The sequence below is a fragment of the Leucoraja erinacea genome, chromosome 21 (genome assembly GCF_028641065.1).
Source record: "Leucoraja erinacea ecotype New England chromosome 21, Leri_hhj_1, whole genome shotgun sequence".
In the NCBI taxonomy this organism is placed as follows: Eukaryota; Metazoa; Chordata; class Chondrichthyes; order Rajiformes; family Rajidae; genus Leucoraja; species Leucoraja erinaceus.
In genome coordinates, this window is record NC_073397.1 from 20,010,413 (window position 1) to 20,026,893 (window position 16,481).

The following is a 16,481-nucleotide window of genomic DNA, read 5'->3' on the forward strand; positions in this document are numbered from 1 at the left end:
TTAAATTGAATTTAGTTTAATGACTTTTCAGTGTCCCTTTTAAATGTACTTGTTAAATACTAATGATTTTATTTATTTTCAGATCCGATGCTTTGGGTCATATTTTACCACAACTGGGCAAGGACTGGACTCACCAGGGGATTGCAAAACTCTATCATAAGATACACGAGTATGTATTTTTTCACGTGTAGCTGATCTGCAATATACATTGTTTATTTTTTATATATTTATTACTTTAGTGAATGTTCAGTTAAACTGTTTTACCTGAATTTGAAAACCTGAAACTGAATTGGTAGGTTTATTGAAATCATATCCGCTTTGTTAAATATCATGACCACAAAATAATTTGTGGTGATGGCTTTTATACAAGATCATAGTGAAGAATACCATTTTAATTGATATTATTTGCCTTTTATACAGGAATGGCTACAAATTTCTTTACTGTTCTGCACGTGCAATAGGAATGGCAGATATAACCAGGGGTTACTTACACTGGGTTAATGACAGAGGTACTGTACTTCCTAGAGGACCACTCCTGCTAGCTCCTAGTAGTTTAATTTCAGCATTACACAGGTAACTATACTTTTCAATTTTTATCTATCTTAAGAAAGGCAAAGTTGCCATTATCTCTCAGCCCTCAAATCTAGCTATTAAAAGCATAATTTTAGCCTTGGAGTGCATACATATTTATTGGTGAAAATTCCATAATGGTTTTCTACTTTAAATAATAACTTCTATTTTTAATACTGCCATATCAGTATATACACCATTTCTGCTCAATTATAAAATGTACTGTTACTCGTAATGGGTAAATCTGTCCGTTATGATAACCGACATCTCTATTAACTCAACTAAGATTTCTCTCTTATTTTCTGCTATTTACACATCAGTTATTAAATACTGTAGTTATGCTGCTGTACAGTTGTTTAGCACTGGGAGAGAATACTGGTGATTTTTTTACTTCCAGATAGAAATATTAATTATGTTTCTTTTTCTTTTAACATTCAGCGATACTGTTTTCAAATAAAATGTATTTAACTATATTGTAACTCTAATACTTGAATACACTTGACTTTTGTGCATGAACAATGGGTTATTTGATTGACAATGCTCCTGGAATTTCAGGGACCTGTTTTTCTGTCAGCGTTTTTAAAATAATATAATATATAAAACCTACTTTTCAAATTCTGGATGTATTCTATAGACCCAAAAGTTACAGTTACCACAGATGTGCCTCTCCCATTTTGGGCGAGGTCAAATAATAGCAGTCCATTACCCATGCATAAATGCACTTAAAGCCTGCTTATTCTCCAGGCCCCAACAATAGTTCACTGTTATAACAATATAGTAGGTACTTACCACAGTAAATATCTGATTGTTTCTGTGCCTCAACCCAGGATCACTAACCATGGGTCCTTAAGATTTCCAAATGCTCTCTCACCACTATCATTTGTAGCATTGACTAGAATATTCCCTGGGTATTATTTGTTGAACACGTTTAAAAAATAGGTGTTCCTTTTGATTGTCAATGTATATTTATTGGTAAAGATAAAAGTAGGTTTGGTGATACAGCAGCTGAAACTTTTTGTTCTATTTTTCAGAGAAGTAATCGAGAAGAAACCAGAACTTTTCAAAATTCACTGCTTGAATGACATCAGGAATCTATTTAATCCACACAGATCCCCATTTTATGCTGCTTTTGGAAACAGGACTAATGTAAGTGAAGTATCCTGAAATAAAAACTGATTGCATCTTGTACTTAAATATTTCTAGAGACTGGTGGGTGAGTTGCCTTTGCTGTTGAAAGGGCATCGTCTTGCTGAGAAGACGTTGGTACCCTCTAAACAACTAATGGGGAATTCTTGCAGTTACAGTAAATGGACTGTGTAGATTATTCCATTTCTTCAGGAATGTTCATACCTTGAGTTGGATAAAACATCACTGTTGAAACCAGCAAATTTCATGTGTCAAGTAATTTTGAGGCTTGGATTTTGTATTGTTTTAACATTGAAGTTAGCAATGTTTTGCTGCCGTGCCTAGCCAGTGTGAATGTAAAACCAATTCTTGGAAGTGCGTTTGGGTGAATAAAATTAAGTGTAATCAAATCAGATGTACTTAAATGCTTACGGTTTTTCTTTCATATTTGTTATAGGATGCCTATGCCTATAAAGAAGTTAACGTGCAAGAAAGTCGAATTTTCATTGTAAATCCAAAAGGAGAGCTAATTCAGGAACAAACTAAAAGCAACAAATCTTCGTAAGTCAGTGATATTATCCAATGTAAATTTAGTTTATTAAAAGTGAAGGTAGTTTTAAAAATTACTGCTAGATGAACATAGCAGATATCCAACAACTAATAACAATTCTAGTGAAATGCATGTAGCTAATATGTAATATACATTGCTTATTTATATATTTGATTACCCAGAGAAGGTGGTGTTCGTAGAGACATGCAGCACAGATATAGGCTCTTCAGCCCACCTTGTCCATGCCGGCAGTCAAGTACCCATCTATACTAACCCCAGATGCCAACACTTGTCTGTAGCTTGTTATGCATTGGTGATTCAAATGTTATCTGGATACTTTTAAAATGTTGTAAGAATACCTGTCTCCACCACCTTCCCAGGTAATATGTTCCAAAGTGCAACCTCTAGGTGAAATAAATCTTTCATCTGATCCCTTCGATCCTCTTACAGCTTCCTGATGTGGGAGCTGGTGGACCCCTTGGTGGTTCCTGATGGCCACATCTGCAGCAAGTGTTGCATGATTGAGGAACTCGGGCTCAAAGCTGATGACCCGAAGTTTGAGGTTTAAATACTGTGGCACATCAGGGATGGGGAGAGTTACCTGGACACTGTGTTTTTGGAGGTAGTCACACCGGTTAGATTGACTACTTCCCATTTGGTCCGTAGTCGGGCAAAGGTGGGTCTGACTGCAAGCAAGGCATATAGCGGGGATTCCAGAGGCAGTGTTAGAGGATGCCTCAGCCCTTGAGCTTTTTTAGCAGGTCTAAGATTTATGCTCCCTGTGCAGAAGGGTGAGGGGGTTGTAGGAAGCATGAGCAACATAACCAGTGGATGGGTTGAGTGATCAAAAGGGGGAGGAACAATGACATTGTGGGCTGAAGGGTCTGTTCTTGTGTTGTACTCTTCCATGTTCATCACCTGTGCGTCTCTGCTGTGCAGCTGTGCGCGTAGCTATATGCTGCCTTCTGCACCTTGTAGAACGTTGATTTGATCGACTTTACCACATATTTCCATCCTGCACTCAAAATCTCTTGGAATATCTCTGACGCCTCACTCCCTTATCTTCGTCTCTGTGTCACCATCATGGGACGGATTATCAACTGATGTCTACTTTATCCCAAGGCACAAAATGCTGGAGTAATTCAGCAGGTCAGGCAGCATCTCTGGAGAACGTGGATGGGCGACATTTTGGCTTGTGACCCTTCTTCAACATGGATAGAGGATTTCTTAGTTTTTGAGTACTATAAACCAACTGGTTCCCACAGTTAACTGACTGCAACCCAAAAGTATGAGTATTGAATTCTCCAATTTTAGGCAAAGACCCAAACTCCCCGCTTTCCAACTCCCCCTTCCCCCCTTTCCAACTCCCCCCTTTCCCCCCTTTCGAACTTCCCCCTCCCCGCTCCCCTCTCTATCCTGTGCCCCAGCTCCCTTCGCATGTCCTTCCACCTATATTCCTTTCTCTGGCTTTACATTTCACTCTTCTTCTTAGCTGACACTCCTTTTGTTTCCTTTTTCATCTCTAACTCTTGTCCACCCATCTGCCAAACAAAACCCCTTCAACCGTATCCATCCATCTCTTGCCACGCTTTGTTCTTTCCCGCCCCCCCCCCCCCTCCCCTGCCATCAACTCTTATCCAGCTTTCCCCCCCCCCCCACTACAATCAGTCTGAACAGGGGGTTCCAACCCAAAATGTTGCCTTTCCATTCACTGCACAGATGCTGCCTGATTCAATGAGTTACTCCAACATATTGTGTTTTACTACTAGCAGTGGGTATAGTTGTTTTTTAAGACAATGAACACCTTCTCATAGTGCTTAAAATTGCCTGCTAGGTACATCGTACTTTTTTGCACAGTACTCTGCTTTTAATTCTGTGCCAGTTTTGTGTGGCGTGTGAGAGAAGAAAATCCTGAAGCCTCGGGTAAATAATTGAAAACTATTTAAACAAAACTTACAAACCTGTCTGAAACCTGTTTTCTGTAAAGATGTTTTTGGAGAACATTATTTAGCCCTTGAGCTCCTAACGTTCACACAAAGTGAGGCAGAATGGCAGCATAGCATTGTTATGATTATGGTGCTGGTACGTAAAATGCCAAAGTCTGCTAAGATTTTAATCATGCAAAAAATATTTTGTGGTTAAGACGTGGTTTGTAGATCCCCGTTCTTCCTCTACCAAAGTCCACAATCAGTTCCTTGGTCTTACTGATGTTGAGAGCAAAGTTGTTTTTCTGACATCATTTCGTCAGTCGATCAATCTCCCTCCTATACTCTGACTCATCTGTAATTTGTCTTAACAAATGATCTTTTAGCCAACTAATTTTTTACAACAATGTGTTTATAAATAAAGTCTTTAGCATTCGTGGTGGTGCAGCTTAATGTTACATAAGTGTCTCTGTGAGCTAACTGCAGAACAATTTGATATTTATCATTATGACATTCAATGTGACCCAATTCTAATTTCTGCTTGTTTCTAGACAACATTAGTGACTGCCTTTGTGATCAGCATGGCCTTTTTGAAGTTACACATGTCTGGTGTGATTATAGCATAGATTGTTTGCATTGTTGCATGTTATCTGTCAGGATTCATGGGAAATTGTCTATAAATCTGAGATAGTCTTCTTTTCTCTCCTCAGGTATTCACGATTGGGTGAATTAGTCGAACATGTATTTCCACTAATAGCACAAGAAAGAATCTCCGCTTTTGTTTACCCTGAATACAGCCATTTTGCATTTTGGCGTGAACCACTTCTTCAGCTTGATCTGGATGAACTCAATGAATTTAAAAACACCAAAGAGTAATAGACCTTGCAAGAACTCTGAATGATTTTAGGCCTATAAAATTCTATAATAGCATATTATGATCTGTAACTTCTGATTTGAAGGCCATAGATCTCAAAATTGACTTAAAATGCTCGCTGTAAATATTAATCTGTGAATTCAAGTGGAGTTTCAATAGTTGCAACTTGTGATGAGACTCGCACTGCTGTTTCCTCCATCTTGCACTTTAAACATTGATAATTTTATGCAAACCCCTCAAAGAACTACAATTAGTTTATTGATAAGTTGCAGTTGATTAGAGATTCCCTTTTGGCTTTGAAAGACATTGCCCTGTGGTATAGCACTTTCACCTCGAGAGAATAGTTTTATGACATTCCTAAGAGGGTAGAGGTGGTAGAAATCTTTTCTTTCCAAATTAATCAAAACTTGCCATATCAATATGGTGGAAATTAGATGCAAATCTGAAGTAAAGTTCTTGTTAATGGCTGAGACTCTTGAATTCTCAGTCTTCACCTGTAAAAGAGCTATGAAAATTTGCACCCAACGATTATGCTTTTGTGGGTGGGAGTGAGAGGGGTTCAGCAAAACAAGTACAAAATGGACATGAATACATAGAAGGGTCTTTGTCTTAACACATTGTAGAATCAAATGTGGAGGAAAGAGCAGCAAGTAACAAGAGGACTTGATGAAGAGGGGGAATGGGGAAAGGTACTTAGAGGCTAGGCCACAGAGAGATAACGTGAATTAAACATCAAGTATGCAGTTGGAGGTCATGCTATAGAGTTTTGAGGGGGGATGTCATAATGTTACTGGACTGTAAGGTATTTCCCAACTGCTGAGGTGTGGTACAAAGCGAACGTTAAGAGAACAAATTAGCATCATATGAAACTGCAAAACATTTCAACAGAAAGGAGGCTTTACCCTAACTAAATGTTTAACTGTTTGAAATGTGACTCCTCTGATACAGAAGGATGGAATAATTGTAAGGAATTTAAAATGCCACTGTCTGATGGTGGGTTTACTACCTTTATGAGATGTAGTATTTGCAGTGAGCCCTAACATGTTCCATGAAAGACACCTGATAAGAAGTTACATTTACCTGTAATCTGAGAAAACTGGACAATCAATATGACATCTGTTCATTTCAGCTTTTTAAGGAAAAGTTACCACATAATACATGAATTCAGCCATCTATATATTTCTTTGTTGCTGTCATGAAGACTTCTACAGTTCCATAATTAGATTTCCTCAGCTTCCATAGAGGCATAGCACATGGACACAGGCCCTTCGGCCCAACTTGCCCATGCCTGTGCAATGAATTACCGTAAGTCTTAATTACTATGCCTGAAAATCTCTTCTGAAACACTATAGTATGGCATGGAAATCAATAGTAAAATTAAATGCAGTAAAGCAAAGTAAACCATTAAAAACCTTATGTATGGGTTTTTAATGAGTTAGATTAAAATATTTAATAAATATGCTAAATAGTGAAATTAAAGCCAGTTGGTAGATTAAGCTAACAAGCATGTGTGGTCAACCTCGGACCAATGAATTTTAATCTTTAAACTGACTAGGCATTGAGGTAACTGCTTGATGGTGGTGAGATGGTGTGCCATGTGCATTAGAATCCTGAGGAAAACAAAAATCTTATTTTTCCTCTTGTTTCAATCATGACTCTTTTGTGGCTTAGTTTATAGCCAGTGGTTCTTTTTCAAGCATTAAGAGTATAGATCAGTCCTTAATAGAGAGATGCGCATGATATTGAGATGATTGTAAGAGAAAACAAGTAAATTGTACAACTGCAGTTGTATTGCATTATGGAAATAGTTATCACACGGTATGTAGGAGTTTTTAAAGATGGCGATATTTGCCTTGTTATTTCACTCAATATAAATGCATAACTTGCTAGGTCCCATTTTGATCCGAATGTAGGAATTATTTTGTTACCATGCAGCAAGCAATAGTTGGACATTGGTGGAGGAGATCATTTGAATGCATGTTCTTTCTGTGAAAGTTCAAACATTTGTAAACAATGACTTTTTAAAGCTATTTTTCTATTTTAACAATGCTGTTTGTGCTACCTGTATGAAATCAACATTTTGTAAGGTACAAATTGCATAGTAGATGCTCACCTGATATAAAACAAACACTCTGAGTCTGAATCAATGCACAGAGTAGCACCAAAAGCAAATGCTTATAATGCTAATTATAATGCTATAATTGCAGTTCTATTTAGTCTGGAACAAAATGGGCTTCTTGAACAGTAATGCAAGCACTTATTTAATTCTTAATTATTTTGCAGTTCTAATTTGTAGTTACAGATTCAGTTAAAATGGCTCAATCTTACAAGGTATGCACCTGATGCATTCAATTTTCATATGTCATCCAAAGGATATTTTTTGATCCATGGCATATCCAGGAACGTCTTAACTATAATGCAAGAAAATGACACCTGAATCAAACTGTAATATACCATGGAAAGGGAAGCAGAATTTTCAAAACTATTTTATTTATTACATTGGCAGGTTACTGTAATTTTAACAATTGTTAAAGTAAACTTGTTCCAACGAATGCTATTATCTATTTCTTAAATATGTCTTAGATGTAACTGGAATAATTAAAGAAAAAATGAACTTGTATTTGTGTGCCTGACATGTTATTTTTGAACTAAATATTTTGTCCTGGGTCAAATATAAAGTAACACATTCAAGAAATAAATATATGAATATTTATATTTAGTAACTGGAATATCATTAAGCATTTCACCAGAAAGGAGCACAGGAAATAGGGGGAGGACAAGGGGATGAGGAGTGGATATTAGCTAAAGTTGAAAAATTCAATGTTCATGTCATTAGGAGGAACAAATCATATCATTAGGAGTTGCTGTTCCTCGACTGTGTATGTGGCCTCACTCTGGCAATGGAAGAGGCCCAGGACAGAAAGGTCGGTATGGAGAAAAATGGTTAGCGACCGGGAGTACCGACATGCCTATGTTGACCGGGTGTAATTTGTTGGTGAAATGGTTGCCTCATCTTCACTTGGTCTCACCGATGTAAAAGAGACCATATCGGGAGCACCGAATGCAATGGACGAGGTTAGGGGAGTGAATGTGAGTCCTTGACTCACCTGGAAGGACATCTGGAGTACCTGGATGGATGTGAGAAAGGAGGTGTAGGGACAGGTTTTACATCTCCTGTGGTTGCAGGGGAAAATACAGGTGGAGGGGACAGTTTGGGGTGAGGGAATTGTAGAGGGAGTGTACAAAGGAGTTGTAGAGGGAGTGGTCTAGAATATGGTGGAGTTGTGAGTGGTGGGATCATGTTGAAGGTGACAGAAAGGTTGGAGAATATGTGTTGATTGTGGAGGCTGGTGTGAAAGATAAGGACCTTGGGATCTCCATCCTTGTTCCGGAGAACACAATGTGCTGGAGTAGCTCAGCGGGTCAGGGAGCATCTCCGGACAACATAGGCAGGTGACGTTTTGGTTCGGTACCCTTCCTTATTCCGTCTGGATGGGGAGTGAGAGCAGAACGGTGGGACACAGAGACGTGCGTGAGGGATCTATCTTCAGCAGCAGAGGGAAAACCAGTTTTACAAAAGAGATCACATCTCAGATTTCCTAAAGTGGAAAACCACACCTTTAGTACAGATGCAGCAGAGAAGTTGAAGATGAGAGAAGGAGATGACATTCTCGCAAGAAGCAGGGTGGGAGGAGGTGCAGTCCAGATAACCGAGTCAGTGGGTTTATAGTAGACAGTAGTCCACTGTGATGTCGAAAGACATATCAAGAGAAGGGAGAGAGATGGTCAAAGTGAATTTGAGGGCAAAGTGTAAGTTAATAAAGTTGATGAAATCAATGAGTTCTGCACGGGTGCAGGAGGCAGCCCCAATGCAGTTATTGCTGTAGCAGAGAAAGTTGGGGATTATGCCAGTGTTTGGGGAAAGTTGGGGATTATGTTTTTGGAACAAACACTGTCCTGCATAACCAAAATAAAAAGCCAGGCATAGTTGGAGCCAATGAGAGTGCCCATGGCCACTCCCTTGACTTGAAAAACGTGAGTGGATTCAAAGGTAGAGGGTGTGAACAAGTTCTGCCAGGTGGCAGAGAGGGTAAGTAGAGGGGAACAGATTGGAGCTGTTCAAGGAAGAACGAGGGGGGGGGCTGCAACCTTCCTGGTATGGAATGGAGGTGTAAAAGGACTGCAAATACATGGTAAAGATGAGGCAATTGGGACCTTGGAATTGTTATTGAAGTGTTGAAGAAATCAGGAGGTGTCTTGGATGTAGATTATGTGGGGGGGGGGGGGGGGGGGGTTGGACAAGGTAGAATCTAAATATTTGGAGATGGGTTTGGGGTGGCAAGCAAGAACAATGAAGCTGCCAGGACAGTCCTATTTGCTGGTTTTGGGAAGGAGATAGAAACAGGCCATACAGGGTAGGGGAAATATAAGGTTGGATACCGTTGAGGGGAAATCGCTAGAGATGATGAGATTGGTAACAGTATGGGAGATGGTGACCTGGGTCATGGTCAAGCAGTACGCATGAGGAGTTGTCCGAGTGCTGGTGCATGGCTGGGTTTTGCTGCGTTAGATATTGGCAACTTCAAGAGTGCTGCATATATTGGGCCTATTTTGAGAGCAATGGTTTGTGCACCTAATCTTAATGTGTTGCCATTGATCTCAACTGTGGATGATTGCCACTGCTTCATACTTCCCTAAAGTTTGAGCTTTAAGTTGAATTCAGGATATTTAAAATGTACTGGGGTCCTTGGGTTACGTAATGGTTTAATTCCAGAGAACTGTCTAAACTGAATTTTCAGAAAGTCGGAAACACATAATTTCCCTTAATTATAATGAGAAATCTCGGGGATAGATTTACAAAGAGGAAATCTGTGTAGGTGACAAATGTTGGTCTGAATGTAGCCCAGGTGGGATATCAGTGGGGGAAGTTAATCTGTTAATCAATGAGAAAACTATTGGTAGTTTAATATAACAATGGTTAAGGTATACGGTGATGGCAAGACACTTGCCAGCATTGATGTACAGAGGCATCTTGGGGTCCAGGTCCATAACTCCCTGAAAGTGGCATTATATGAATATAGAATGGTGATGAGGGCTTATGGTATGCTTCCTTTCATTGGTCGAAATATTATAAGACTCAAAATGCAGCTCGATAAACCTTGGGTTATGCTGCAATTGGAGCATTGCGTGCACAATAGTGCCGTGGTAGAGTTGCTGATTTACAGCGCTATCCGCTGTTTAATCCGGATTACAAATGCTGTCTGTACAGAGTTTGCATGTTTTCCTGTGAGCATGTGGGTTTTCTCTGGATAATTTGGTTTCCTTCCACATTCCAAAGGTCTGCAGGTTTGTAGGTTAATTTGGCTTCTGTAAATTGTTCATAGGGTATAGGATGGAACTAGTGTATTAGTGCTCATTGGTTGGTATGGACTCGGTTGGTCGAAGTGCCTATTTCCACACTGTATCTGTAAACATGTCCATACCAAGGTGCCCCATCTAAACTAGACCCTCCTGCCCGAATTTGGCCCATATCCCTCTAAACAAACTTTTTTTATCCATGTATCCATCCCAATATTTTTATTTTTTTTAAATCATTGTAGTACCTGCCTCAACTATCTCCTCTGGTTGCTGTTCCATATATATACCACCTCGGTGTGAAAAAGTTACCCCTCGGGTTCCTATTGAATATTCCCCTTCTCACCTTCTTAAACCTATGTCATCTGGTCCTTGATTACCCTACTCTGCATTCACCCTTTCTATTCCAAAGCTGGAACGTGGTTTGTTGCTAAAGTCTGCTGATACCTTCAAAGAAGTCTCTCTTTCATATTTAGGTAATGTTGCTCAGGGCATTACGGATTCCAATAAGTTTGTCTAACACCAAAATCAACACCTAATACAGAATCCACCGCTGTCGTACCACCACTAATATTTTTCTTGTCTCTGAGAGGCAGTCAATTATGTCTTCCAAATATTTATGTTCTGCTTCTGAACAACTAATATATTTTTAAAAAGTCAGTTGCTGCAAGGTGCGCCAGAACTGATTGTGTGTGGGTCTGTGAGGATCAAGGCCATCTTTTCTTTGCACACTTACTAGTGCAGAGCTAATAGCTATGTCCAGATCTCAGGTTCTGTGGGAAAAAGTAGCCCAATGCACACATTTAGAGGTTGATAGTGAAGTGCAGTCTATGGTGGCTCAGGGCCAGGTTGTAACATTGTGCCTTTCATGATTGGGAAGGGCGCGTGTGTAAAGGAACATTATGTTGGGAATTATGTTCAAGAAGGAACTGCAGATGCTGGAAAATCGAAGGTAGACAAAAGTGCTGGAGAAACTCAGTGGGTGAGGCAGCATCTATGGAGCGAAGGAAATAGGCAACGTTTCGGGTCGAAACCCTTGTCTATATGTCGGGAATTACGTTGCTGCATTGGCATCAGGCATTGGAAATGGCAAGACCAATTTGATAAGGAGTGCCCAGTCCATTTTCTGTAGTAAACCCAATGCCATTGTTAATGATGCCTATTCTGAGACAGATCTGCTATGTTTCAAAAAATCTACGTGCTTACAAATTGAAAGATTTTTATTGCCCAGTTTTCCATTTTTATTGCCCAGTTTTCCATTGTACACTGTTTTAACTCGCATGAACATCCAAGATTGTCATCGTGTATGAACTATAACAAGTTACATAATTGATTTCACTCTGTATTTGGCATAATTTTAAACCATGTTTATTGCAAACATTAAATTAAACAGTAGAAAATGTGTATTTAATTTACAGAAATAGCACCAGAAACTTGCTTTTTCACCAAGTTTCATATGTTCAAAGATGTACACTAATATACAAAACAAGAGGATTTCAAGTTCATGTGTATGTTGAACAATTCTTAGTTATATTTAAAAAAAATGTCTGAACTGCAATGTAATGCTAGCATTAATTACTAAATATTAACAATTATAGATTTTCTCAGTACATTTTTGGACAAATATTTCAAATCACTACAAATGTTCTGGCAGTTTCCTCTGTGGCACAGTGGGTAGAGCTGCTGCCTTACAGCGCCAGAGTCCTGGGTTTCATCCCAACTACTAGTGCTGTCTGTACGGAGTTTGCATGTCCCCCCTGTGACCATGTGGGTTTTGTTCAGGTGCTCTGGAGGACGTACAGGTTTGTAAGTTAATTGGCTTCTGTAAATTGTCCTTCGTGTGTAGGACAGAATTAGTGTACGGGAGTGATTGCTTGTCGGCACAGACTCGATTGGTCGAAGAGCCAGTTTACAAGCTGTATCTCTTAAACTAAACTAAACTACAGTCTACCGTCAACTCACTAAAATAGTAAATTGATCAAGTACTTAAGTAATTACTATGCTATAATCTGTACTTGAATGTTATTTTTAACACAACTAGTTTCAGTTAAATACATTCATCCACTTCACAATCTTTAACCATTCACAACCACTCAGTAACATGTTATACCAATATTGAAGATGCAGTTTTTAATTTCTGCCATAAAAGTGTGTTACTGAATATTACAAATGCAATATAGCACTAATCTAATTAATGCTCTGATGTAAAAACAATTTATCGATCAATAATGTTCAAACACTGAAAGCTTACGAGTTGCCAACTGCTAAAAGATTAAGACCCCTTGATCAAAATTCTCTGTTATAACTGACCATGATTGGCATATTGATAGAAATAATGTTATTGCGCATAAGAGGATAAATGTATGTTCCCTCATTTCTCAATTTTCTCTTTATTGCTGTTGAGTCCAGGTAACTACCGTTAATTTAATTTATCTACTTTCTAAATCTTTGGATATTTTAATATGAAAGGCAATGTCCATCAACTTAAAGTGAAGAAATGAAAATTGCCATGGATTATGTAGGTCAGCCTGCATAAGGGAATGAAGGATTTTCATAAAGTATTACAGTTTACATTTCAAAATAAATTACACTGACAACTACATGGACGTTTTAGGCTACCTGAATCATAATGTCTAAGAAAACAAAACTTAGCCTGGTTGTATTATCTAACTGTATTATACTGGCTGATGGTCGCTAATACCCTGATATACAGTTTAGTAGCCAATGGTTATGCCAGTATAATATTCAAACCAATACAGGACATTTTTGAACTCCAAATGTTGATTTACCCCAGCACTTGTTGTGCACCAGATTGTACTTTGAAGAGAAAAATTAGTTAGATTAAATGGCCCCAACTGAAACATTTCTTTTAAGGTCGCTCATAAAATCTTAAGCTATTTAACTCATTCAGACAAAGACAAATTGCTGGAGTAACTCAGTGAGTCAGACAGCATCCCTGGAGAACATGGATAGGTGACATTTTGGTCGGGATCCACCTTCAGACCGGTGAAGAAGGGTCCCAACCCAAAACATCACCCATCCATGCTCTCCAGGAATGCTACCTGATCCACTGAGTTACTGCAGCATTGTCTTTTTCTGGCAAGATATTACTGTTATCGGAGGATTAACACATGGACAGCAATCTAAAGTCCTTATTTTCAAACATATTTAGCTTGAATGTACAGCAACTCAGTTTTGTTTTACTTAGTGGTTCTTGATTTTAAAATCTAGATTGGCCATGCATCATTACCATTCTACTGTAGTTCAGATTGCCAGAGGTCTACGTTTGAAACAAGTATTTCCAGTTTGTTCGCTGTGAGATATACAGGAATCATTTAAAATCAAATGGTGGCCACTTCTTTCAGTTCTAGCTGCTCATGCTATGTTGGCTTTGTCAGCTATGCATTGGTAAATCATTCAGTAAAACACCACTGAAAGTCGAGTACAGCTCCTCTGTTCCTGTGTAAGCTAATTTTCCTGACATGAGAACAACACTGACTTCGTCACCAGCTTTCAGCCTGAAGATTAGGCTGAATACAGCAAGGCCACCTCCAGGATGTTTTTCAGTTTTATCCATTGCAATTTCTAGTAGTTCAGTCCTGTAGCCCGCAGTATCCGCTCGTGCAATGCTTACGTTGGATACTGTCAGCACCGCCTCAATGCGTTCATTTCTCTGCGGAGTCAACACAGCGCTAATAAAATACTGTCCACTGTGAGGAACAGTAAATATACCTGCAAAACAAAGATAAAGAGAGCTTTATATTCTATTGAGCAGTGTCTAGAACTGATGCATTGGTCTGAAGTTCCACTTCCATTCACACCACACAATGGCCTGGCGATAAGTATTTTCTATAAGATTTGCATCACCTACCATTGATTTCCCACATGCAGATCAGCATCCTGAAGATAATAAATGTTCAATTGAATAATTAGCCCAAAATAGCGAGTAAGAGAATGGGTAAGCTTTGATGAATGGTCTCTTAAACCTTCAAAGTCACACCTCTACCTACAAGGCACAGATCAAATGTAATGGAATATTTTCAACCTGGTTGAATTAATAAGGTCCAAAATGCTCAAAATGTTTAACATCACCCAGGATGATTAGGACAAAACAATTTATTGATTAGCACTATCCACCATTAAATGCATTTTATTCACCATCGTAAACACTTTCTCTACCACCAATGTGCAGCACTAACAAATCTGCCTGCCAGGATATTAGCTTCCTTCCACTTCGGGTGCAACCTATTCCTCTTGTTCAAGTCACCCCTGCCCCAGAAGAGATCCCAATGGTCCAAAAATCTGAATCTCTGCCCCTTGCACCACCTTCTCAGCCATGCATTATCTGTCCTATCTTCAAGTTCCTACTATCACTAGTACTTGGCAATGGGAGTAATCTAGAGATCACGACCCTGGAGTTTCTGCTGTTTTGCCTTTTGCCACTCCCTTTGCAGGACTTCATCCCTTTTTTCCTACCTACTGTATGCCATTTGTGCCAACATACACAACAACCTCTGGCTGCTCTCCCTCCCACTCGAGAATGTCATGCAGCTGCTCTGAGACTGGTTGGGACCCTGGACCCTGGCACCAGGGAGGCACCATTCTATCCTGGAATCTCAATTGGTGCCACAGTATCTCCTGCCTGTCTGCCCCCTAACAAGTCTCCTGCCGCTATGGCTTTGCCTCAGAGCCAGGCTCTGTCACAGGACTGACTGCTGCACATCCCTGGCATAGACCAGGTCATCGCTCCCAAAAGTAGATATCGAATTTTGAGAGGCATAGATAGGATATATAGTCAGAGTCATTTTCCCAGGGTGGAAATGTCCGACACCAGAGGGTAAAGCTATAAGGTGAGAGGGGGTAAGTTTAATGGAGATGTGCAGGGCATATGTTTTTACACAGAAAGTGGTGGGGGCTTGGAACATAATGCCATGGGTGGCCATGGAGTCAGATATGCTGGTGATGCTTGAGGCATTTAGATAGGCACATGGAATTGCAGGGGATAGAGGGATATGGATCATATGAAGGCAGATGAGATCAGTTTAACACGGCAGCATGTTCAGCACAAACATTGTGGGCCTTTGCGAGTGTTTAATTGACTGAGAAAGAGACACAACAGCCAATAAAACAGAAGGGAAGTCACAGAACAGAGGTTTTTTATACCTACAAAGGTCAGGGAGAGAGTGGGTAAGTGGCCATTTTGAGAGGAGAGATCTCAATTTTGAAAAATTGGCAGGAAGGTTGAGTTTGTTTTGAGAAGGTGGGGGAGGGGGCATTTAAAGAAGCAGGGTTTTGATTGACTGAGCACTCAATAGAAGGAAGGGAAGGTTCAGCAGACTGTCCTTTTGGAAGTGGTGGTGTTGGGAGAGGGCAGCCGGGCGGAGGTGTGGCCAATATGCAGTACAGTTGAAGTGCTGTGTTTTAGGCCAAGTGCAGAACTGGGGTTTTGGCTCAAGAGGCTTCAGTGAGAAGAGCTGAGGAAAAGGAAATGGCAGGTTCAGCTACTGTCTGTGTCATTGAGATGACAGGACGGCGACGGAGGCCAACAGCGAGTTCCATCGTCTGACACACGAGCGAATGAACAAACAGGTGGAATATTGGAATGCTCCACCTGCAGGGATTTCACGTCCCACTGAGGACTACACTTGCTGTAAGTGTGTTCAAATGCAATTCCTTTAGAATCACATGAAGGAACTGGAGCTAGATGACCTCGGGATTATCCGGGCAGTGAGGTGATCGCTCCCAAATACAAATAGGAAGTAGTTGGGTGACCACCAGGAAAGGGGGTAGGCAGAAAGGGCAGGGATCCTCTGGGGTGTTCCCCTCTACAACCGGCATGCCCCTTTGACTACTATTGTGGGAGAGGAAAGGCTGGAAGAGAGTAGCAGCAGCAGTGGTCTGATGTGCAATGTCAGGTCTGGCTCTGAGCCTCAGGCAGGAATGGAAAAGTCAGACAGCAATTGAGATAGGAGACCTGTTTGGGGACAGGCAGCAGATGGTGTGTAGCCTCCCTGGCGCTAATGTCCAAGATGTCTCTGACCGTTGTAGAACAATCTCAAGGGGGAACCTCTACTATTTGTGA

The 16,481-nt window shown here is 40.1% G+C and overlaps 2 protein-coding genes across 3 annotated transcripts in view; one reads left to right on the forward strand and one right to left on the reverse strand.

Moving 5' to 3' along the window:
• The window catches only part of LOC129707360 (phosphatidate phosphatase LPIN2-like), a 34,355-nt gene extending 26,693 nt beyond the window's left edge, over positions 1-7,662 (forward strand). The window contains exons 16-20 of the mRNA XM_055652341.1: positions 83-169; positions 421-573; positions 1,602-1,716; positions 2,153-2,256; positions 4,881-7,662. Of these exons, the coding sequence (XP_055508316.1) occupies positions 83-169; positions 421-573; positions 1,602-1,716; positions 2,153-2,256; positions 4,881-5,046 (625 nt within the window). The 3' untranslated portion in view covers positions 5,047-7,662. The remainder of the gene's footprint in view (positions 1-82; positions 170-420; positions 574-1,601; positions 1,717-2,152; positions 2,257-4,880) is intronic.
• Positions 7,663-11,601: 3,939 nt separating this feature from the next.
• Positions 11,602-16,481, reverse strand: part of LOC129707361 (EMILIN-3-like) — a 33,249-nt gene continuing 28,369 nt past the window's right edge. For both annotated transcript variants that reach the window (XM_055652342.1, XM_055652343.1), the window contains exon 6: positions 11,602-14,131. In XM_055652342.1, the coding sequence (XP_055508317.1) occupies positions 13,794-14,131 (338 nt within the window). In that variant the 3' untranslated portion in view covers positions 11,602-13,793. The remainder of the gene's footprint in view (positions 14,132-16,481) is intronic.